General features: G+C 42.0%; 1 protein-coding gene across 7 annotated transcripts in view; it reads right to left on the minus strand.

Annotated features, from left to right (window-relative positions):
* Positions 1 to 26153, minus strand: part of LOC131245027 (uncharacterized) — a 53564-nt gene that overhangs the window by 22894 nt on the left and 4517 nt on the right. For all 7 annotated transcript variants that reach the window (XM_058244188.1, XM_058244189.1, XM_058244187.1 and 4 more), the window contains 2 exons: positions 13090 to 13159; positions 1324 to 2133 (listed from right to left, as the gene is read on the minus strand). In XM_058244188.1, coding sequence (XP_058100171.1) covers positions 1324 to 2133; positions 13090 to 13159 — 880 coding nt within the window. The remainder of the gene's footprint in view (positions 1 to 1323; positions 2134 to 13089; positions 13160 to 26153) is intronic.

Below are 26153 nucleotides of genomic sequence, written 5' to 3' on the forward strand. Positions count from 1 at the left end.
GTGATTTGGCCATTTGGGGCACACGAGGGGGGTTCGGCCGAGGTCCTAACCCATGAGATGTGAGGCCCAGGCTATGAGATAAAGGGATTAATTTGTCATACTCTAACAGTTCAAACTTTTTTAATTCGAGCTTTTAGAACAAGTGGTTAATTGTCCTGCATCAGAGTGTGATTTTCAAGAAAGCTGATCTTCATGGTTGGGCCCCCCATTTTCAAGGTATGAATGTCCTGAACAAGTGGCAGGTTAGTGGAATAGTTGGCACAGCACCTCAAGTTGCAGTGCCTTTGCTTGTAGGTGATTGGATACCAACCCAGAAAATGAAATAGTCCTCAAGGAAGACATGCAATTTCATTTACTTTTTGAAGTTAAAAGCCTAGCAGCTCTTAAAGCAAGGATGTTGTATGTCATACCTTTAGTAAGTGTAGATGTAGTCATATGCACATTAGAGATAGTATTTATTTTCTACATCAATTATCATATCCATTTCGTAACATATTTGACATTTTCAACCCTTCCAAAAAGACATTCAACAGTTTTAATGATCAATGTTTTGAAACCAAAGGATTGTTGTTACAAAGTGACACTCAACGCACGACGGTCTGCTCCTGTCTCATGTCCGGCAATCTTGACATCCTTGGTTATCATCCAAGTAGATCCATAGGAAATATCTAAATATTAAAATTGTTTTTTTAATGAAAATATTGCATTTGGTTTAGCTGCTTGCATATCGCATTTTACATTTCAGTTCAACAACTTGAAGAGTTCTCTAACTACATATTTCTTTCTGATTAGCAATGGAAACACCAGCTCCTATTATGCCCTCCAACTTATCAACATGGCATGCATACATGACAAACAAGGGAAAAGAAAAGGTCGTCCAAGTTTATAAGATTGTGACCAGCAAAAATGGACCAATTAAAACCAACTGGTTCGATCATAAAATGTTGCATCTTTAACTTTCTTCACATCTGCAGTAAGTCTTCTATATGGTAAGAGGAGAAGGTTTACTTAAGAATTCCATCACATGAAGAATGTTGATTGGATGCACACATACAGTTAAAAAAAATTAGTAAATGGAGAGGCACCCAAGACATGTGACTGACATGGAAATTGGCGATTGAATACATGCAATTGACAAGGAAGATGTGCCACAGTCAATGCAAGTAATGATCAAGATGGCATTTATATTTCACAACAAATTTAAGTGATAGAACAGTGGCATGGGAAGTACAAAATCACTATTCACAGCAACATTGACTGTTGAGAGCTATTAACAATAGCCATCGAAAATGCATACTGTTTAAAGTAGCTGGTTGTGCAGACCTTATCAAGGTGCAGAGACAAGGGTTTTGGAGAACCACGAACAACCCTGATGAGTGTCATGAGCGAAATTAAATGAACAGGTGAATCCGAAGCAGTAGCCCAAATCTGGCTTTCTATTACATTTAGAAATCCAATTACATCAGCCATTGCTAAACTTGGAAGAAGAATCCCAACCAAAGTCTCCCGAATAGTTACGGCCAAAGATGGATTTTGCATGGCATTGTTAGCTGGTGCACCACTTACGCACTCTATTTGGAAAAATATGTCGCCAATCAAACGAGGTATTTCAGGACCAATACACGCCTTCCATGTACTTTCCATCCCTTCTGCGAGGAGTTCAGCTGCTGTTGAACTATATTTGTCACTCATTGCCATAACCAGCTTCATCAATGGATGAACAACCAATTTACCAAGACTTGGCTTCACAATGCTTGGATACCAAACAGCTAGTGCCGCTGCCACAATAATATGAGAGGCCATTGCATCTTGGCTCGTTCCCCCAATACAAGAAATCCAGTCTTCCATTTCAAATGATTCCAACCATGAAAGTATGCTGCATTCGTCATCCTGATAACCCCCTTGTGTTTCACTGACCCCCTGGCCATGCAACAAGCTATTTGTAGATGTCTCACCTGTATTTTTACAAATGTTTACTCCAACTCCATTTATGTGGCTCGAATGAAGTGCATGCTGAATTAGTTTTGGACCATAAAGGGGAAGCGGAATAGACCGTGAGGCGGCACAATGGAATAAAGAGCGTGCAGCCATACGCACGTGCTCACTTGGATCTTGCCAGAAACTCACCAACAGCTGCAATAGTTTATTACATTAGATAGAGAACCCCTGATACAAAATCCTGATAATGGTGGTGGTGGTAGAGGTGATGGTGGTGAGGAGGATGTGACAGACCAACATAGTTCCATGGATATTTAGCATTGAAGATAGCATACGAAAGTGATAATACAAAAGATGCAGTTGTTAATAGACAACACAAGATAGCATATTAAAAATGATAGAAGTGAGTGGGTGAAGGGCATTACTATTGACAAAAAAAAAAGAAAATAAGAAAAGAAACAGAATATGTCATAACAAGAATTGATATCAAAATGCATCACCCAACATGTCCAACAACAAGAAATTCAGAAAATTAGTTTCGATTGAAGTTCATTGTGGTTTACAATAGTCACAAGCTGATAGTTAGAACAAGAAATGGCATAAAAACCCTACTTAACTTAAGGAAGTCATCTGGATAGAGGAACATGTTGCACGCTTGCCAAAGGCTATGATCAACAACATGATCTTCATTTAAATGATACTTTTAGTCATGTGGTCAAACCTACAAACATGCACATTGTTCTCAATGTTGTTGTTCTAAAGGTTGGCTTATTCAACAACTTAATTCAAGAATGTCTTTATTCATGGCATTCTATATGAAGAAGTCTTCATCATCATCATCTAAGCCTTATCCCAATTAATTGGAGTCACCTACATGAATCCTTTTCTACTATTTCAATCTATCAAGGGCCATACCTTTAGTTAGATCATAGGTCATCAAGTCTTTTCTTACTACCTCCATCAACATCCTTTTGGGCCTTCCCCTACAAAGAGTCCAAGACACTCATCCTAACTACTGCATTCTTGGTCTCCGTTGCACATGACCAAATCATCTAAGTCTACTTTCCTTCGTATTATTACCTACTAGTGCTGCTCCCAAGCAGTGTTTTAAATAGTAACGAGATTGTAGCATAGCATTCACCCCTTTGAAGTGTAAGGCATAAGCTACATAGCGTGTAGCGTAAGCTACATTTTACTTCTAGATTTTTTGGTCAAGGTTGCGCTTGGTTGCACCAATTTCATGATATTGTGCAACAAGTTAGACTGATTAATAATGAAATTTAACAAAATTTCATGATATTTAGTGCAACCAAACACAACTGGAAGTAAAAGGAAGGTGCAATGATTAAGTATAAAGATAAAGACGGAGCAGCTAAATTGATTTATATTGTTTTTTTGTTTCAAAGAGAGAGAATGTGAAATTTTATATTGTTACTTGTAATATTTTACTAAAAGCATTGAAAAGATTAACTTTTATTTTTGAAGTTGTAACTAATTTTTATTGAAAATAGAAAAATTGTAACAAATCATTGAAAACATTATTCGATTTTAATGTTGTTGTGAAAAATAACTTGTAATGTGAGCTATGTAGTGTGTAGCGTAGTTTATGTAGGGTGTAGCATATGCAAATTATCGTGTAGCATAGATTACACACGACTTAAGCTATTTTCATGACCCATGTAGCATTAAAGCTAAGCTAAGCTATGTTACATAGCATAAGCTACACGCTACATAGCATAGCTATTTAAAACACCGCTCCTAAGTTCCCATGAATGCATTCATATCTAATTCTATCCTTCCATGTCCTGCCACTTATCCACCTCAACATCCTCATTTCATCTATCACTCATCCTATGAACATATTGTTCCTTAACTACCCAACATTCTATCATAAAGCATGGCTGGTCTTATAGCGATCCTATAAAATCTCCCTTTTCAGTTTGAGTGGTACAGGATGATCACGTGAAACTCCAGAGACAGATCTCCATTTCTTCCACCGAGCTTGAATCCTATGGGCAGCATCCTTCTCAATCTCTCCACTCCCATGAATTGTTGTTAACAAAAGTTATCAAAAGTGTCGTTTTGGGAAACTTCTTGGTCATGAATACTAACTAATTCCTCATTTTCGCTCCTGTAGTTACTAAATTTGCACTCCACATATTGTTTTAGTCCAACTATTTTTAAATCATTTAAATTCTAAAGCACCCCTCCATAAATCTAGCTATACATTTACGCCTTCCCTCGCCTTGTCAATCAAAACTATGTCATTTGCAAACAATGTACAACATGGGATCTCTTCTTACAAATGCCCCATTAACTCGTCCATAACCAGTATGAAAAGGTACAAGCTCAATGTGGACCCCTGGTGCAAGCCTATAGTAATTGGGAACTCACTTGTCTCTCCACTAGTGGTCCTCACATATATTACCTCTCCCTCATACATATCCTTAATCATGTCAATATAACCTTGATGAGGACATCCGAGGACCATACCAAAGGAGGGCTAAGCCAGTCTCCTTATGGCTAGATGACCCTTACATCCACTTGTCCCAATTCACATTTTTTAGCCATGTTAAAGACCCCATATGCATGTCCATGCATCTTTGAGGACCCCACACTAGAAAGATGCATGTGGGCTGCATATAGGAGCCTAATAGACACATCGAATCATTGGATCGAGTGGACATGATGATCAAACCGTTGAATTTTGACCGTGAACCATTCTGACAATTGGATCATCATCATCAGACATCTTGATCGTGGACCTCCATGGGCCACAGAATAGTTTAATTGTTTGGTTTGTTTACATGTTTTGTTATTTTTTATATGGCTTATATTTGTGTTAAGATTAGTGAGTTATGAACAACTTTTATTTCTTTAAGCGTCTTTATGTTGAGAATCTTATCTACAAGCGCCTTTTTGTAAAAGGTCTTTTTTGATACCATAAAAGGTTGGACGTCTACATCCTAGCCATTATGCATGTTATAAATGAAAGAGATTTCTCTCCTTTTGCTTTGAGATTGAGCAAAAAAATCCTCATGTGATTGGATTGGTAGCGCGAAACCACGAGGAGTGATTCCCTAGTTATCTTTTCTACTTCTCTCTCTTCTCAACAAGGTATTATCTTCCTTCTTTTTTCTTTTCTCTTTCTATACTTTCCCAAATCTCTCTCTTCTTTAGTTTTTCTTTTGTCTCCATAAAACCCACATCCAATCCAAATCCCTACCCAACCAAACCCTAACCCATTCACCCCAACCCAAACTACCCCAGCCCAAACTCATGTCCATACGACCGTACGGACACGTGTGGGGTTGTCCGTACGGACAGTTTCCTTCCCCCTTGTCCCTCTTGCTTCGTCACCTCTATTCCCCACTATTCATTGTCCCTAATTTCAATCCTAACTCTAAAACCCTAACTTAGATTCTAAAATCTCAAACCCTAATCCGCAACCCTAATTTCCATTACTCCCAATTTTTCCAAACCCAAATCCCCAAAGTCCAAAAATCCCTTGTCCAAGTCATAAATCCATAATTCCCGCAACCTGAAATCCATATTCCCAATTCTAGAAATCCCAAGTCTTAAAATCCTTAACACAAAATTTGAAATCCCAACCCGAAACCTCCCAAAACCTCAACCCTAATGTTCCAACCTTAATTTGTTTGAGCCTAAATACCCCAAACCCATTTCTCACATTCCTTAGCCTTTAAACCACCCTAATATGTCAAAACTCGTACAAAACACAAGATTTCCATTGAATTCAGATTTAACCATATGCTAGGATGGGGGTTCTATCTTCCATGGGTCCTGGTTAATTAGTAATTTATGAGATTTGCATTGTGGGACTATCATATACTTGAATTTGGAAATGTCATGAATCTGAAATTTCTGAATTTATGGTAAATTAGCTTTATTTTGTCATTCCATTGCTCTAGTTAATCTGTCTTTTAATTTTATGGCATCATATTAGGTTAGATCATTCCGTCTTGCATCAAATTTTGGAATTAGAGCCTAGGTCTAGCATAGGACTTTCATGTTACATTTAAAGTACGGTTTTCATATTGTCGTGTCTAGGGTTAACAGTCTTCCCATTCTCATCACATTGCATCTAAAGTCTTTAGTCTTAAGGTTCCCCTTTAGGTTCCCGTTTTATGCCCACTCATACTGGGCGTGGTTTTGGTTTACACCCCATCATGAATTCGAAACAGCTTGCCAAGATTATCAATGCCATCAAGGCCCAAAGTAGAACCACCGGTCATCAATTGGTAGCCCTCGAGAATGAGATCCATACTCGCATGATCCAGTTGGAAGCTTCCCTCCAGGAAAACCCCGACGATGGGATAAATAGTCAATCTCAAGCGGAAGTAAAGATGGAGGAAACCAAATTGGACAGTGTGGAAGATGCCGCGTCTGAGGTGTTGGTCGTGGTAGGGTGAGTACCCAACCACCCCAAGGAGAGTATATAGACCACCATGATCTTGATGATAAAGTCATGAAGAGTTTGAAAGTTGAGGCCCTAAATTATGATGGTCGCCTAGATTTCAAGGCCTTTCTCAATTGGCTTGCAGACATGGATCATTATTTCGAGTGGCACGTTATGTCCGATTGTCGTCGGGTGAGATTCACCATGATGAATTTGGTGGGCCAAGCCAAATTGTTCTGGACAAATGTTGAGGGGAAGATGGAGATGTCTGGAGATGGCCCGGTCACATTATGGGCCAAGAAAGAGATTTTGAGAGAAAAGTATATCCCCCTCTCGTACCACCAGAGGCTCCTAGATCAGTGGCAATCCCGTCACCAGTGATCAATGCCCGTGACAGATTACATCACCAAATTCGATGAATACATAATGCGATGTAGCATCGAGGACCCGTTAGTGACACTTTCTTGTTTCAAGATGGGCCTCCGATCCGAGCTTGAGCGTGAGCTCATCCCTTACGATGTCAACACCCTAGAGCATGCTTATCAAGTGCTACAAGACCTTGAGCGGCATCTAAAACTGCAGTTCATGATGGGATTCGACCCTCATGAGTCCAATGTCAAGGCCACTTCCCAAGGAGCCAAGCCTAGTATTGGGGGTCAATCTAAAACCCCTACTAGTACTCAATCCAACATTACGGATGTCACGGATAAAGGTCTAGCTAGTACCAGTTCAAAGGGAGGTGAACAAGTGCGGTGTTACAACTGCTGAGGATACGGGCATTTCGCGCATCAATGCCCTACAAAAGAGCAAAATAAGGCCCTCATCATTAACAAGTTGGATAAAAATGTGGTTGAAGGCGATTGGGAAGAAGAAGAATATTAGCCCAAAATTGGTGCTAGTGATGAAGAAGTTGGAGTAGATACTATGCCACTTGTAGTTGTCAAATGCACCTTAGGCCAAACTACAAAAAGTGATGATTGGTGCAAGAATTCAATTTTTCACACTTATGCCAAATGTGGTGACAAAAACAGCAATGTGATCACTGATAGTGACAGTTGCACCAATGCGGTCTCTGCTGGTACCGTGGATCGCTCAGGTTTGATAGTTGCTCCTCACCCTCAACCCTATTGAATCTCATGGGTTGATGCATCTTCGATTCCAATTTCTCAGCGTTGTCCCATTCCCATCCAGTTTGGTTTGTATACAAACATGTCGTGTAATGTTTGGTCTATGGATATAGGTCACATTATTTTGAGTTGACCCTAATTGTATAATCACGATGTGACACTATTTGGTTGCTCGAATACGTATTAATTTATGCATAAGGGTAAGAAGATAAAGTTGAATCATTTCCCGCCCAAAAGCACTCCAAAAAAGGAGGACATCAAGAAACGTGATCCTGAAAATGAGAGGAAATTCCAGCTTGAGTCTTTCCTTATAATAAATGCCAAAGAGTCTGAAAGGGAGACTAAAGCTTATTTGACGGTGTATGTCCACGTGGCAAGTGAGGACACACCTAAAGTTAGTATGAAGATGTCACCTGAGGTTACACCCGAGGGTAGTGTAAAGTTACCACCTGAGGTTAGTCCGGTATTGGGGAAGTCTAGTGATGTTATCCTAAAGGACATACCAAATGAGCTTACACCCATGCAGAACATTCAACATGCCCTAAATCTTGTCCCCAGGTTGACTCTACCAAACCTTCCTCACAATCAAATGAGTCCCGCAAAGGAAGCGGATCTGGAAAGGCAAGTAGATGCGCCTAAGAAACCCATAGATTTTATTCTCGCATTAGTCTCACATGGGTCGTCAGAGTCCGCAAATGCATTTACATGTCATATCCATGATTCGCATGTTGAAATTAGAAAACGGATTAGCATGACCAATGAAATGGATAAGATATTTGTTGGCTCTCATCACAGGTTCAGAAAGTTTCAGGTGGGTGCCTATGTGATGGTTCATATAAGGCATGAACAGTTTCTGCAAGGGACTGTTAAGAAACTACAAGCCCGCAGTACAGAACCTTAATAACATATTGAATAATTTGGGACACGATGTGTATGTTGTAGATCTTCCACCTTACATGGGTACTAAATCTACATTCAATGTGGAAGATCTTGTATCTTTTAAGGGTCCAACATCTACAATTACTAGCCTTTATTCAGACCATCACCTCGATCTCATGATATCCCTCCTGGCTTGTCCCATGACCTTTGGCCTACACCCGACTATTCTTCCCAGCATCTACCTCTTTTTCCATACACACCCACCAAGAGAGAAAAGATAGAGGATGTCTTGGATGAGTGAGTGGTTTCCACACGACATGGAGGTTACCAGGAATACATCATCAAGTGGAAGGGCGGACCAAAGTCAGACAATACGTGGATCACAGAGGCAGAGCTTCAGTGACAAGGCACGAATCCCCTCGAGTGTCACCGCAGCTTTATTTCACCAGAGGCGAAATCTCCTCGGCCGAGGAGAATTGATGAGGACATCCGAGCACCATACCAGAGGAGGGTTGAGCCAATCTCCTTATGGATAGACGACCATTACATGAGACTCACTTGGCCCAATTCACATTCCTAACCACATTGAAGACCCCACGTGCATGTCTGTGCATCTTTAAGGACCCCATAGTAGGAAAATACACATGGGTTGCATATAGAAGCTTGATAGACACATCAAACCGTTGGATCGAGTGGACATGATGATCGAACCGTTGGATTTTGAACATGGACCATTCTAATGGTTGGATCATCATCATCGAACATCTTGATCGTGGACCTCCATAGGCCACGAAATAGTTTAGTTGTTTAGTTTGTGTAGATGTTTCATTATTTTTTTTATGGCTCATATTTGTATTGAGATTAGGGAGTTAGAAACAACTTTTAATTCTTTACGCGTCTTTATATTGAATCTTATCTGATAGCGTCTTTTTCTAAAATGTCTTTTCTGATACTATAAAGGGTTGAACATCCCTACCCTAGCCATGTTATGAATGAAATAGATTTCTCTCCTTTTGCTTTGAGATTGAGCAAAAAAAAAAGAATCATCCTTTGATTGAATTGGCGGTGCGAAACCATGGGGAGCGATTTCCAAGTTATCTTTCCTACTTTTCTCTCTTCTCAAAAAGGTATTATCTTCCTTCTTTTTTCTTTTCTCTTTCTCTAATTTCCCTAATCTCTCTTCTTTGGTTTTTCTCTCTTCTCCCTAGAACCCACATCCGATCAAACCTCAACCCAACCAAACCCTAGCCCATCCACCCCAACCCAAACTACCTCGGACCCAAACTCATGTCCATACGGCTATACAGACACGTGTGGGGTTGTCCGTAAGGACGGTTCCCTTCCCCCTTGTCCCTCTTACTTCATCACCTCCATTCCCCTCTATTCATTGTCCATATTTCAATCCTAACTCTAGAACCCTAACTGAAATTCTAGAATCTCAAAACCCTAATCTGTAACCCTAATTTCCAAAACTTCCAATTTTTCCAATCCCAAATACCTAAAATCTAATCCCTCGTCCAAATCAAAATTCCCTAATTCCCACAACCTGAAACCCATATTCCCAATTCTAGAAACCCTAAGTCCTAAAACCCTTGACCCAAAATTTGAAATCCCAAAATTTGAAATCCCAAAAACCTCAACCCTAATGTTCCAACCTTAATTCCTCAAAGCCTAGATACCCCAAACCCATTTCGCATATTCCATAGCCTTTAAACCGCCCTAACATGTCAAAGCTCGTACAAGACACATGATTTCCATTGAATCCAGATTTAACCCTATGCTAGGATGGGGGTTCTATCTCCCATAGGTCCTGGTTAATCAGTAATTTATGAGATTCGCATTGCGAGACTGTCATAGGCTTGAATTTGGATACGTCATGAATCTGAAATTTCTGAATTTATGGTAAATTAGCTTTATTTTGTCATTCCATTGCTCTAGTTAATTTGCCTTTTAATTTCATTGCATCATGTCAGGTAAGAGCATCCAGTCCTGCATCAATCCTCTTGAAACTCATTTCTTTCCCAACACCCACTAGATTTAACTCTCTAAGGATCCTATTGTAAGCTTTCTCTAAGTCAATAAAGATCATGTGGAGATCCTTCTTCCTCTCGCTGTATATCTCCATCAATTTTCCGAGTAGGAAAATAGCTTTAGAGGTAGACCACTTAGGTGTGGAGTCACCTTCTAGGGAGCTTTTAAACCAAGTGCGTCTTAAACCATTCGATGGAGGAGGAATTAGCATGTAGGGAAGTTGTTCCTTCCACAAAAGCGGGGTGAGTATTGTGGGGTCTTCTTCCTTCCACAATTTGTTAGGACATCTGGAAGGAGAGGAATAGTCGGATATTCAAGGACATGCAAGTCTCCATGGAGTCGCTAATCGACAAGGTGATAGGAACGGTGTTGGAATGGGTAGCATCATCCAAATCATTCAAGGATCTGCCCCCCATGAAAATTTGTGAAGACTATGTGACAGTGGTCGGTGATGATCATCGTGTTAAAGCCTCGATAAGCTGGACTGACCCCCCTAACGGCTCATGGACACTCAAATGTTCGCAATCTCTCCAACAGAGCTCAGTCAACAGCTAGCATTGGGGGATTTTGAGACATTCTTCTGGTCAAATTTCACTATCCATCTCAGGTTTGATTTCACCTTGCTCTCCACCTCAAGCTGAAGCTATAGCATTGAGACAGGCTGCATCTTATTGGGCAGATTTCAATGAACCAATCATCATCAAGGGCAATCAGCTAGAGTCATCCACTAAGTAGCACATAGGTCATAGCCTTGGGGGCTTTGCTTTGTTTCTAACAAAATTAGAAACCTCACTTCTAGATTTAATATTTCATTTACTTTTGTAAGAAAGAGTCGAATCTTGATTCCCAGTCCTTAGCAGTTGATGACTACTAGATCTCTCTTATGTATTTGGAATTAACCCCTCTTTTTGATGAGGACATCACGTTACGTACACCCTTACGTATGTATCAAAAGAGGAGGCGGGCCGCGCCGATTTCCCTGTGGCTAGGCGAGTACCCATGATCGTGTTAAAGACCCCATGTGCATGTACGAGTATCTGGAAGACCCCACACTAGGAAGATGCACATGGGCTGCTTTATGGAGTGATCCAGACCATTGGATCGGAGGGACGCGACGATCGGGTCATTGGATTGCATGATCGAGCCATTGATCGTTGATCATCCACGTCAGTTTTAGACTTTATCATATTTTAGGATTTAATTTTTTATTATTTTATATTTGGACACATTATGAGTGTTTTAGTTGATTTTATTTAGACTAGGGCTATTTTCGTTAAAATTCACAAGATGGGGATTTTCGTAATTTTTGAAACTTCTTGGGGGCGTGTGACCTCTCCCCCATTGAATTTTGTGATTAAAAAAATAATAAAATAATAAAATAAAGCTCTTGCTTTCTTCTCCCATCTTCATGTGAATTGAAGATACTTCCATGCGATTTGGAAGGAAGATTGATGCAAGGCTAATCTTCATCAACGAAGGTGCGAAGTCTCCATCTATCCCCACATCTTCTCCTCTTTTCTCCCCCATCCAGGTATTTTCTTCAGGTTCTTCATTCTCCCCATCACAGATCTTCGTCTTCTCCTAAACCCAACCTTCCCATACCCATCCACAATCCAAACCCTAACCCTAAACCTAAAATTCTGAATTTTCCTACTTTCCTAAATTACCCAAACCTTAATTTTCACCCTAGGTTGTATTAGATTTCCTATTTTGAAATGGACTATACCCTATGCTAATTGGATGTCCCTACATCCATTAGATCCTATTTTCTTTTTATTCAAATGATCTTGTGTTACGATGTTGATAGCTTAGGTCAAGATTATGCATGATTTTCTTTTGATTTTCATGATATTTGCGATGAATATAGCGATGTTTGTGTCTTTTTGTTAAATATGTTAATTCGGTTATTTGATCTCACATGTTACTTAGTTCATGCATCGGTCTTGCATCACTTTTCTAATTAATATAATATTTTAGGGCCTGTTTGGAAGGCAGGATTAGGTGGTATTGCATTGCATTAGGTGGGATATAAATTCCACCCGGCATTTGGAATTGATGAGAAGGATTGTTTTAAGTCTAGGTATTTGGCCTTCCAGTCCCAGTAGGAGATACAACAGGATTTCAGGTGGATTTCAAAATCCACTACGTCTGTGGCCCCACATTGATGCATGTGTTTTATCCATGTCGTCCATCCATGTCCCTTTACACGTGACACGCGAGCTGCATGTAAGTATAGGTGACCGACATCGGTTGTGAAATCTAGTCCATGGATTACAATTCCAGTGTCCACCAAAAGTTGGTTTCACATAATAGTGTTTTTCCTAACAGAAAATTTTGATCCCAAACGTGGGATTGGATGGTCAAAATACCATGGTATTTCCAAACATATAATCATTGTGTAATAATGGTGTTAATTCCATTTAATGCAATGCAATGCATCTTTCCAAACAGGCCCTCAGTTGCTCCTAAAAAAAATGTCAACGAATTTCTCCTATATAAGATCTTAGGCATATCTCTTTTCATTTGGACTCTTTAAGGAGGGCATTTTATTTAGAAGATCAGCTTTACATAACTCAACTTCTAAAGGGTAGTAATAAAAGACTTATTTAATAAATGTTAACATAAATTATCACACTTGACATATCATGTTAAGATATAAGAGAAGGTATCAAACCATCATGCAGTATATGCAACCTGGAGCGAAGGTGGCTTTATATCAGGAACTTTCTCCGCAAAATTACGAGTATAAAACCCTGCCAAGGCACTGCAAAAAATACAGATCAAGGATTTTTTTTTAAGAAGGAAAAAAAGGGAAAGGGGGAACCCAAACACCACAAGTCTAGTTAATCAGCAAAGTCAATTAGGCCAAAGGCGTGTTCTCACACCAAAAGATCATTTTATGAACACGTCACAAGAAAGGAACCTAGTAACAAGACATGAAGAAACATGCAGACAAAGCAGAAATTGGAACACTATCCTGGCAGCTATTCTTCAAATAATGGCTAGTTTAAGAACATGAGTTTTAAGTCACATAGATTCGAGGGGAAGAAGCAAAATACCTGCTGTTCTAAAACAAGAACAGAGCTCGAGAGGGCGATCAAACCCATCTTCAACATTGAAGACATCAATCAGTCCTCAAGGTGAAGATGTGAGAGAGAGGTAGCTTGCAAGGGTGATCAGGGTTCCGGGAAAAGGGAGGTCACCACAGGGGTTTCAGCAGGGAAGAGAGAAGATCTATATCACTGCCGATGACTACGATGCTCAAGGAGAGAAGAGTGGAAAGAGATAACAAGGAGAGACAGGAACAGGGAAGAGGAGAAAGGAAAGGGAGCAGCCAGAGGGGAGGATGGAATCCTCGATAGAAGATTTGGGGAGGAGGGCTGGACACTGGTCCAAAAGAAGGAAAAAGGGAGAGATCGGGAAACTTGGAAGCTTAGAGAGTTTCCAACATTATTTTTTTTAAAATTCTTTATGAATTGATAGAATGGCACTTTGAAAGGGCCTTCAGAAACTGCAGGGAGGTTATGGAAGTGATAATAGTGAAGAAAAGGGGCTTAAAAGGAAATCAGAGGATACGCATTTGTGAGGATGACGATGTGCGAGGAGGCAAAACAAGCAGGTGCAGCTTACAGCAGCAAGAACTATCATGAGAAGAAATTGGAGGTGCAGATAGCTAGATATGGGCCAGAAACAATCAACAAAGAGATTTCTAGGAAGGAGACAAGGTCCGGGGAAGAGGGAGAGGGGAGGAAGATGAGTGAGGGGCTTGGATATGTAGAGAAGAAAAGCCGTAGTACCAGACAGGGTTCGGGGAGGCTCTGGATCATTCAGAGATGCTGTTGTAGGGTGTTCACGAGGGCAAAAGAGAAGAAAGGGGGAGAAGGAAACAAAGGGGAGGAGGAGAAAGTGGAGGAAGAGAGATCGGTGACAGTGTAGTAGGAACCAGAAGGGCCGGACATGTGCTTCAAAGAGTCGGTGATTGAGAACACCTGGAGGCATCTACGGTGAAGCCTGGTTGTGACTAAAAGTCAGGGGGCTTCGACCACTGACATTAGGACTTGGGAGATGGCTCGAAAAAATTGTGGGTGGATGAATCAGATCGCACACTGAAAATGCTCTCCAACAACGTTGTGTTGGCCTCCCTGAGACCATCTATGGACTTAGAGACCATACTATTCACAGGAGCTCTATTCAACTAAGGGTCAGTAACTAGCTTGTGCCGGTGGTCTAATTGGTCATAGTTCAGGGAGGAGACTTGTTGGATATAGATATCGGATCTGCCATTGGAATGTTGGTTCTTTAAGGCATTCATGTGATGCAAGGCAACTAACCACTTGCTCTAAAAGCTCGAATTGATAGGGCATGGCAAATCAATCCCTTTATCTCATAACCCAAGCCCCACTTCACATGGGTCAGGCCCTCAGCTGAAACCCCCCTTGTGGGCCCCACTTCACATGGGTTCTGCCCCACACAGGTGGGGCCTACCTCACACGAGCCACCCACCTCAGACAGGCCATCCACCCCGAGCGTGCCCCTGCTTCACACAAGCCCGGTGTGAAAATGCCCCTGCATTATCATGGAAGTGGATTCCTAAGTCGGTGAAGTTGTAGCCATTGATAGAATGACGGAAACCATGGAAGAGTTATGAATGGTGAAACTGTGTGAAGAGAAAGAAGAAAAAGGCCATGCCCGATCAAGTGCTTGTCTCTATTGGTGACGATAGAATCTCGGTCAAGTTATCTCGAGAAGGAATCGCGGCAGAGGAGAACGGAGCAAGAGATTGTAGAAGCTGGAGTCGGTGAAGTTGTAGCCATTGATAGAGTGACGGAAACCATGGAAGAGTTATGAATGGTGAAACTATGTGTGAAAAGATAGAAGAAAAAGGCCATGCCAGATCAAGTGCTCATCTCTATTCGCGACATTAGAATCTCGGTCAAGTTATCTCGAGAAGGAATTGCGGCAGAAGAGGACAGAGCAAGAGATTGTAGAAGCTGGAGAGAGGCGGATAGAAGAGGCATTGACGGCAAGAGAGGAGGAAACAAGGAAGGAGCACGAGTTGGATGCTCAAGAGAAACACGAAATCAGAGGGAGGGGACATGCTAATAGATGTGGGATGATGCAGAAGCTAGTAGAAATTCTCCACACAAGATGTGGCTATCTGTATGCTTGCATGCGAGAGGAGGAAGGCAGATGCCGTAATGAATATAAGCAGGAGATGATGATGGACAATGCATTAAATAAGCAGGGTTGCGATTTGAATATTGTCTCGACATGTGACAATGGAGAGGGGAGAGAGAGAGAGAGAGAGAGAGAGAGAGAGAGAGAGAGAGAGAGCGGTATATTGTAGGCTCAGATGTCAGGTTCGGAGGACAATAGCAGGCTCAGGTTGAAGGCTTGGAAGAGAAAAGTAAGCTTGGTATATCCGAGCTAGCAGATGACGACGTATCAAGGGGAAGTTACCAATGAGGAGAGATGGCGAACACATGTCTAAACTCAAGAAAGGTTCATCAGATGCTTCAAGTTAAGAAGACCCCCTTCTGCCAAAAGGTTGTTTCGAGCTGAAGCTAGGAGAAAGAAACTCCCTTCTAACGTCCTCCAACAAGAATTACACGAAGGCAGTGGCATTTCAATGGAGCTGGTGGTGTTTTAGAATTCAGAGGACGCAGAAAATGCTGAAGAACAGGATAAGGCACTATTCATACATGAAGCTGCAAGTGCAGGACCGCTGTTGAGCTCAGCAGAACTGCTCTCTGAAGCGTTGGACATCATTCCCATCAGGAAACAAAAGGAGAGATTGCAATGCAATGTGAAGGCATGACGACTGTTATTGCAGAACGAGAAGGAGACTGATCGAGAAGACGGGGATGAAATGGATAAAAGGGGCAATAAACCTTGTTGCAAAAATGATTGGGGCCACATTTGGAGACTGAAGAATACTATATTGAGCTCTCAAATTTGTGGAAGAGGAGCTCAAAAGGTCAAGCTAATGAAATAGGGTTCAATGGCTTCATCCCCAAGGGGCATAAGAGCATTGGCGAGGCTTGAATGATCTATTAACTACGATTCAGGGGCATCTAACGAATTGGGAAAAAGGGGGAAGGGGGTGAATGTCATGTCTAAATGAAGATGTTATTGAGCTGGAACATTAGAGGGCTGGGGTGCCACCAAAAAAAAAAAGGTGTAAATTAAGGACCTTTGCAAGCGCACTAGAGTCTAGCTAGTGACGCTACAGGAAACAAAAATGCAGAAACTGGACCAAAAGCTATTGGATTCAATTTGGGGAATCAAAGAAAATGAGTGGGCCGCATTGGATGTGGAAGGCTCGAATGGGGGTATAGCAGTGATGTGGTACTTGGAGTTGTGTGAGGAAGAAGACTCGTAGGGCGGCAAATTCTCGGTTTTGGTTCTTTTAAAAGGGAGATGGGTTTTCACTTCTGTCTACAGTCCGAACCTTGCAAATCTTAGATCAGAATTTTGGGTTGAGTTAGATGAGATTAGAAACAAATTGCAGCAACCATGGGTAATATGGGGAAATTTCAATGTAGTGTGTTTCACATTCGAAAGGTAGAATGCAGGAAACATATCCAAAAGTACATATGACTTTACAAATTGGGTCAACAAGCATGAGCTAGTAGATATCCCAATGGGAGACATAAAATATACATGGAGCAACGGCCAGGAAAAACCTTCAATGTTGAAGCTTGACCAATTTCTGCTATCCCCGGATTGGGTGGATATGTTCCCACTCATAAAGCAAAGAAGACTCCCAAAACCTGTTTCCAATCACTGCCCAATAACCCTGGAGATAGAGAAAGATAAATGAGGACCAAGACAATTTCTATTCGAACTAATGTGGCTCAAGGTAAAAGGCTTTTCATATCATGTAAAAGAACGGTGGAATTTGATGCAAGTTGTAGGTTTCGAGGGCTTCAAATTATTCAAGAAGTTCTAGGTACTCAAAAGGCAACTAGTAGATTTGAAAAAGGAAGTTGTGGGGAAGAGACAAGCCAAAACCTGAGAAATCTTACAACAGATTCAAGATCTTGATCCGAAGGAAGAGAGCAGCAAGCTGTCAGTAGAAGAAAGAGAGACAAGGGTGATGCAATCACAGGATTACATGAACAGGCTCATGGAAGAAGAGATAAAATGGAGACAATAGTCCCGTCCACGTGATTGGAGGAAGGAGACAAAAACAGTAAATTCTTCAACAACATCCCAAGTGCTCGAGCTGGACACGACGCGATCCATAGTGTGTTGATGGATGGTAGAAGGATAGACGATAAAGCACAAGTGTGCAATGCTGTAACAAAATTTTATGAAAATCTAACTATCGGATGAAGGATGGAAGAGGCCTCAGTTGGATCAACTAGCATTTAGTCAACTATTGCAGTTGGATGCAAAAAGCTTGGAGAAGCCAACATTGATGGACAAGTTACAAGCAGCAGTGGACTTAATAGCTGGGGATAAAGCTCTGGACCCTGATGGATTCCCCTTAGCTTTTTTCCAAACATTTTAGGAATTACTTAAGGGGGATCTGTACAGTTTTGTTTCTGAATTTTGGAGGAGAGGCCGCCTTTCCCCATAGTTAGGGGCCTCATTCACTCCTCTTATCCCAATGAAAGAAGGGGCAGAGACTCTTTGGGACTACCGAGTGATCAAATTGAATGGAGGGTTGTATAAAATACTAGCACAGATTCTTGTTGCATGATTTCGAGTGGCTCTGCATAAAGTCAGATCGGAAACACAAGAAGCATTTGTCTGGGGAAGCAAAATTTTAAACGGTGCCCTGATCGTGCATGAATGCTTTGACTAGAAGCACAAGGAAGGAAAGAAAGGAATCAGTTGCAAGCTAGATACTGAGAAAGCATTCAACCACGTAGATTGTGGATTCCTAGACTACATGCTGGAAGGATTAGGTTGCTGGCAAAAATAAAGAAGCTGGATCAAAAAAATGCATAAGCTTGGCAAGGTTTTTTCCTTTATTTTATTTTATTTTTTAACATTGACAGGGTATTCAGTGTTAGCAAACAGATCACCAAAAGGCTTCTTAAAGATGGTAAGACGTTTGAGACAAGGCGATCCACTCTCCCCCTTCTTGTTCGTTGTGGTAGTGGAAGCATTGAGTAAGATGTTAGATAAAGGTTAGGAAGTGAGGTTAACTAGAAGCTTTTTAAAGTGGGAGTTGGAGTGCCACCAATATCCCATCTTCAATATGCAGATAACACTATTTTATTTTGTAAGGCTAAATCTAATATGGTGGATAATCTGAGGAAGATGGTGAAATGTTTCGAGGTGGTATCAGGTCTAAAGGTTAATATAGCAAAAGCGAATTGTTTGGAGTGCACACAACATATGATGAAGTAGAAACTCTGGCAATAATTTTCAGGTGTGGAGCCCGCTCTCTCCCTTCCAGGGTATCTAAGACATCCACTATGCATGAGTAAACCGGCAAAACACCTATGGGACAAGGTCATCAAAAGAATAGAGAGAAAGGTGTCAACATGGAAAGGAAGATACCTCCCTCTAGGGGGCAGACTAATTCAGGCAGAATGAGAGAAGGACGCAGAGATAATTATCGGCCAGCTTATTGACAAAAAGCGGCTACGGTTCAACATGACCAGCTTAGAATCGAAGGTTGTAATGGCGGAAGAACCAAGACTGCAGATGTGGGTTGCTCTCAGCATCAGGGTGTTGATAAAGGGAAGGGCATCTGTGAGGAAGACGATGAAGATGGCAAATGGATTGAAGTTCGAAACAGGAAACGTTCAAATAATGGGGAAAAGGATGCTAGCCCTATTGCCGAACTCCCAACCTTGTTCGTAAAAGGATACCCAGACAGATGGTTAGCCATTAACTTCGCCAGGGTCTTCGACCGAGCAGGAGATGTAATGGATGTTGTCTTACCGAGGGCTCAGGGATTAGGAATCCTTCGAGGTTTCGCCTTCGTTCAGATGAGATCAGAGGGAGAGCTCGAACAAGTGGTGAATCTTCACAATGGTGAAAACTTCGGTGGAAGGAAAAATGCTGGTCCAAAGAGCAAAGTTCGCACCAGGCATCGTCAACAAAGCAGCAGCTCAAAAGAAGAAGGGTGAGAGGTCAGCTCGAGGAAAAGCTACAGCCCAGCATCAACACAAAGGACGTCTTCAAATCAAGTTCCATCGATGGGGGAGGATCCCTTCAGTAATGGGCTTCCCCCATTACAAGGACCACCGGGGAGCTTAAGTGAATCTTTCAAGGAAGTTATCGTTTACGGAAACTGCTCTCAACCCCAAGTTAATAGCAACAAGGAGAAGTCACCGACCCCAATCAACAATCAGACTATAGCACGAAGTTGGAGAGAGATATCTGACATTGGGCCAGTTGTTCATGTTCACCCTTCCATCATCAAGGAGGCTTGGCCTTCCCTTTAGAAGTCAGTGGTGGTTCTGACAAAGAATGGAGCTATGCTCTCTCAAATAAGATCTTGGTTGAAGGCGTGTTGCAAAATGGATGATGGGATTACAAGTTAAGGGCCCTTAACGAGCTTGAGATATGGATATCTTTGAAGGAGGAATCTAAAGTAGAAGAGATTCTCATAGCAGGAGCCTTATTCAAAGATGGCCCTATTCGCCAAGTCAGTAGGTGGGAAAATTGTTCTATGTTCAGAACCATTGATGGATAGATTCTCCTCTGTGGCATCCCCTCGAGCTTTGGAACAAGTGTTCCAAGCCATCGATAGTTGTTTAGGCATTCTTCTTGCCAAAGACAAAGGCCTGGAGAAGTGTGAGGATGTTAGTGCCGCAAGGATCTATATCATGACCAAAAATGCTTTCCAGACTCCGAAGCTGATCAAGATTAAGGTCGGAAAGGTAAGTCTCCAACTCATAATAGTAAAAGAAGTTGCACGGGGATTCCCCGGTCGATGGGGTGAGGAATGGAAGAGCCATGAAGAGAAACAATCTCAAGTTCCAACCGGAGACGAAGGCCGGGAAGAAGGATTACTCTCTCTAGCCTCCTGAGGAGCACAAAAAGGTGAGCTTACAAGATGGATGAACGCTATTCATCTGCAGGAGTTGGAAGGACAATTGATGAGCGCTGGAGAAGTTGGCATGGTCTGGTGTGATGCAGGTGGAGGAATAGTCCCATACTCCTCTGAAGGTGATGTGGCAACAAAAGAGCCATAACATGGGGAAGGATCACCACAATTTGCTGCGGAGATTTTTTTCTCTAGACCTAAATACAGAGGTTCGGTGCGATAGAAGTTGTGTAATGACAGTTTGAGACCAAGCTCGATTACAAACGAGAGACTCGGAAGCATGTGTCGCATTCTCAAAGAACCACGTTGAGGTTCCCTACAAGGCCCAGAACCAAGCCTTGATTCAAGGCTGTGGAGAGGCGACAAGTGGAAGCTCCTTTAATTGCAAGCAGTTGCCTCTCTATCCCAAAACGACAGGTGTTGTAAAGAGCCACGTGGTCACTGCATTCAAATACTCTCACACTCTTGAAGAGTCTAAAGCATGTGAAGAGCCTCAAAACTCCACATGTCCAGGTTGGGACAGGTTTAAAATAGCTACCCCTAGACAGCAATCGGACGAAACGTATGCTTTACACGAGCTTATCTCTCTGTGTGTGAACGAGTCCTCCACTAAGCTGGTAGTAGGCAATCCTATTAGTCATGCGTCTAGGGCAATAGTCCGTTATACCATAGTTGGTCCGAGGGTTGTGCTGCTAAGAGACAAAGTGGGTTCTCCCATATCTAAAACCCTTTGCCTAGAAGACAATCTGGAAGAAGCCACGAACAGTCAAGTGCATTACAAGATCAGTTCTTGTTCTCAAATTGCAGCCTAGGATAAGCAAGATATGATGCCTTCAAAAACAGATTTTCACTTTCAAACTCCGATTAACGAAGATGGACTTGATGAGTTAGCCTTGGTAGACATTAATAACCAGTTAGAAGGTCTTCCTTTTGTAGATATTAATATACAGTCAGGTCTCCCTTTTGTAGATATTAATATCCAATCAGAAGGTCTCCCTTTCATTGAGAAGGGGGTATTCTTGGAGACTTTGGATGTGTCCCCTCTGCAGATTACAGCATACATGCGGGCTACTTGCAATGGGGGCGACTTCCAAGCGTTTGCAGGGAGTGTTCAACGGATGGTAGAAGAGGGTCAAGAGTAGAATCTTGATCAATACAAACCTCAAGATACAGTGCTTACCTAAACAATTATGTCAGAGGACGAGATAGTTTGGACCAAAGACATCATAGACAGGGTGGGAAGAAAACTTGGCATGTCTTACCAGGCTTCTGATGAAGATGCAGTGGCTCTTGTTCAATCCATAGAGCAACAGGGAAGGGAGGTGGCAAGGAGACCTATTCGGAAAATTCCAAAGGTCCAAAGGGAACTGACTCGTTTGGAGATATTGGCTAACTTCGTGACTAGAGTTAGATAGGGAGGCAAGGGTAGACGAGCACAATCGGCATCACGATGAATATTCTAAGCTAGAATTTGAGGGGCCTAGGAAGCAGAGAAAAGAGGATCTGAGTTAAAAATATATGTAGAGGGTCAAAGGCACGGATTATTACAATTCAGGAAACGAAGTTGGCATCTTTCAGCAGGAACATTCTGGATGAAATTTGTGATATTCAGACTAAGGATTTTGTATCTTTGAATGTTGACGGATCAGCAGGTGGTATCTTGGTGGCCTAGAATATGTCAATATGGAGAAAAGTATAAAGCTGGTGCGGTGAATTTTCAATTACAGTGGTATTATCTGAAGTGTCCTCAGGTTATGAATGGCTCTTCATAGCAATTTATGGGCCTTGCAAGGCTACTGCTAGATCCAGATTTTGGGAGGAACTTCAGTGCATTCCCTCAAAGTGGTCCCTTCCTTGGTGTGTTGGAGGTGACTTCAACGTTACAAGATTTATACACGAGAAATCTTCGGGGTCTCATTTAACCCTAAGCACGAGGCAGTTTGCAGAGTGGGTTCAGAGGTTTGAAATGGTTGATGTCCCTATGCAAGGTGTTGTTTTTACTTGGTCCAATGGCCATAAGATTTATGTCCCACCTAGACAGATTCATGGTGTCTTCTGAGTGGATCAACAGATTTCCCCTCATTCAGCTGAAAGGGTTGCCTAGAACTGCATCAAACCACAGACCAATTCTTCTTCACTTTGAAATGGCAGTTGGGGCCCAAAGCCTTTTAGATTCGAGCTATCCTAGCTTGAGGTGGATGGTTTTCATGGCCTTGTGGAGACTTGGTAGCGGTCCTTTAAGTCCCCTGGTCAGCTTGAGGTATTGCTCCACTCTAAGCTGAAACTCCTAAGAGGCAAGCTCAATGTTTGGCGCAAGGAAGTCTATGGACAAAGGGAGGTTAAGTTTTCCTCTATCATTGAAGAAATCCATGCCCTTGATATAAGTGAGGAAGGTCAGTTACTCTCAGAAGAGGACAAGATAAAGCGTAGTGAGCTGTTGTTGCAGGAATGCTCCAAACGTCTAAAGGAAGACGAAATCAAGTGGAGACGACGTTCCCGGGCTATTTGGCTTAAGGAGGGTGATAGGTATACAAGCTTCTTTCACAAAATAGCCTCTGCTAGAGCCATGAATAACAAGATAACTGCAATATCAGTTGACAGCAAAAGGTTTGAAGAAAAATCCCAGGTGTGTAAAGCTATAGTCTTCTTTTATGAGAAACTTCTCTCTAAGGATCCATGGCTCTGTCCACAGCTGGACGTCCTTCCCTTTGCCAACCTCTTTAAGGAATCAGCCAGCTCTTTCAAATGTCAGATACCGGACGAAGTTAAGGAGGCCGTGGATGCACTAGGCCACAACAAGGCCCCGGGGCCAGATGGGTTTCCCATGGCATTTGTTCAAGTCTTCTGGAATGCAGTGAGCAGAAATGTTATAAGCCTTGTCAAGGAATTCTTCCTCAACAGCAGCCTTCCTTCAGCTTATGGTGCGTCCTTTATAGCCATTATTCCCAAAATAAAAGGGGTTGAAAATATCAAAGACTACTGCGCGATCAGCCTTATTGAAAGCCCGTATAAGATTATTGGCAAAATCCTAGCCTCACGCTTTTGTGAAGTTATTGACGGCATAATTTCAAAAAATCAAGGAGCTTTTGTTCGTGGTCGTCAATTTTTGGATAGTGCCCTCCTCGCTCACAAATGCCTTGATTCAAGATATAAAGAAAAGAGGTCGGATATTATTTGCAAATTAGATATTGAGAAAGCCTACAATCACGTAGAATGGGAATTCATAGATTATTTGTTGAAAAGGATGGGTTGTGGAGAGAAGTGGAGAAATGGGTTCATATTTGTATCCACTCGGTGGCCTACTCGATGCTCATAAATGGCACGCTCAAAGGCTTCTTCGAACCCTCAAGGGACCTCTGCAAAGGAGACCCTCTCTCTCCATTCCTATTCCTATTAGTGGCAGAAGCTTCTAGTTGAATGCTTGCAAGGGGTCAGGAATCGAATCTTATAAGAGGATTTAGTGTTCCCAACATACAGGTGTCTATCTCCCACCTCCAATTTGTAGATGATACTATTATTTTTTTGTGACGCGGACTCACACATGGTAGATAACTTACGCAAAATTATAGTGTGCTTCAAGGTAGTTCTCGAGCTGAAAGGTAATTTGGGAAATAGCGAGACAATGGGCATTCACATTTCCAAAGATGAAATTTCAGAATTTGCTTCGGTCCTTGGCTACAAGGCGGGATCCCTTCCCTCCTCTTATTTGCGGCTCCCCCTATGTGTTGGGAAGCCTCCTACTCATTTAATGAATAAGGCAATTGAGAGAATTGAGGGGATCTTATCAAAGTGGTTTGAAGAGTCGCCATCTTTCCATGGGAAGAAGGTTAACTCTTCTCAAATCTGCATTTTCTAACATGCCGCTTTATTTCATGTCTCTATTCAAGTGTTCGTCGTCTGTTCGGAAGAGACTAGACAAGCTTAGGAGGGTTTTCTTTTGGAAACGCGTTGAAGTTGCCAACAAATTCCATCTCTTAAGATGGGAGGAAGTTTGTAAACAGTTGAACAAGGGAGGGGCCGGATCGAGGGACATCAAAAGCATGAACTACGCTCTTCTGGGGAAATGGCTTTGGCAGTTTAGCATGGAGGAAGGTCGCTTTTGTAGGAAGGTGATTGCTTCCAAATATGGGTTCCAGGTGGGGGGATGGAAACTTAAGGAATCCCCCTTATATAAGGCCTCTAATACTTGGAGGTCGATCATGTCTCTTAAGCTTGCTTTCAAGAAAGGCATGGCATTCTCTATTGGCGGTAGAACTCGAGTCAGATTTTGGGCCGATGTGTGGTGTGGTGCAGTTCCACTAGATCAAGTCTTTCCCAACCTAGCTTGTCATGCTCCTAGTCCAAACATTACAGCAGCATAGTGTTTTTTCAAGAACAATTCAAACGTTTGTTGGACCCCTCCATGCCGAAGGGACTTGCTAGATCACGAGGTGGAGGAGCTTCTTCGCCATTTCGACTTGCTTCATCTTATTTCTTCATCAACTGGTAGGGATGAGATGATTTGGAATGCCAGCAATTCTAGCCGGTTCTCAGTGAGCTCATTCTATAAGATGATCTAGCCCCAAGATACAGGAGGAAGAATGGGGCATTCTTTCCACTTTTGGCACTATGCCATCCCTCCTAAAGTGGCGGCGTTCACATGGCTTGTGGGAAGAAAGAAAGTTCTCATGATAGATAATCTCCAAAAGCGAGTGTTGATCATTCCTAATAAATGTTATCTTTGCAAACAAGATGAGGAGACTATTGATCACCTATTCATATCATGCCCTTTTACATCCAAGTTTTGGTCGCATATTCTCTCTTCCTTCAACCCTTCATAGACCATGCCCAACAATGCTGGGGATCTTCTATGGGCCTAGCATAGAGGAGGTTTCCATATTAAAGATGGAGCCCAATGGAACATCTCCCTTCCAGAGGTGTGGTGGGCGACTTGGGCTTAGAGGAATAGACGGTGTTTTCAAAACATGTCCCTTTCAATTGAGACAATGATGGCCAACGTCTCGGTATTTATTTCTTAGTGGAGCACTCTGTTTAAGCCCCAGGGATGATGTCTTTCTTTTCTTTTTTACTCTTTGTATTCTTTTCATGCCAGCTTTTGTTGGCGAGCCTTCAATAAAATTCCGTCTAATCTTCAAAAAAAAAATTAATAATAATAATAATAAAGGCGGCAATGTCATATTTACCTGTGTACTACATGTCTCTTTTCAAGTGTTCGGCCTTCGTGATCGAAGGATTGGAACAGTTAAGAAGAAACTTCATTGGCAAGGAGCAGAGGTGAAGCAAAAATTCCACCGTTTAAAATGGGAAAAGGCATGTAAGCCATATGGGTTGTGGAAATTCGAAGAATGGGTAAGAATCATAAGATAAACGAAGCTCTCCTTGGCAAATGGATATAGTGATTCAAATTGGAGAAAGGAAGTCTATGGCAGGAAGTAATAGGAAACAAATATGACTTTTAGGATGGTGGGTGGTAGGTCAAGAGGTCATCACTATATAGGGCATCGGGGGAGTGGAAGGGAGTCACATCAGTGATGGATAAGTCATAAGTGCAAGGCTAGCAACTGATTTACATGGGGAGATGGGAGAAGAATCTGATTCTGGAGGTTATTTGATTAGGAGAGATTCCACTTAGCATGGAATTTCCACTAATAGCTAGAGTTGTTGAGAACTTGGAGGTGACCATAGATGGGTGCGTATCCTTTTCAAATCACTCCGTTGTATCATGTATGGACCCCATTGTGTC

The sequence above is a fragment of the Magnolia sinica genome, chromosome 5, assembly GCF_029962835.1.
Source record: "Magnolia sinica isolate HGM2019 chromosome 5, MsV1, whole genome shotgun sequence".
Taxonomy (NCBI): Eukaryota; Viridiplantae; Streptophyta; class Magnoliopsida; order Magnoliales; family Magnoliaceae; genus Magnolia; species Magnolia sinica.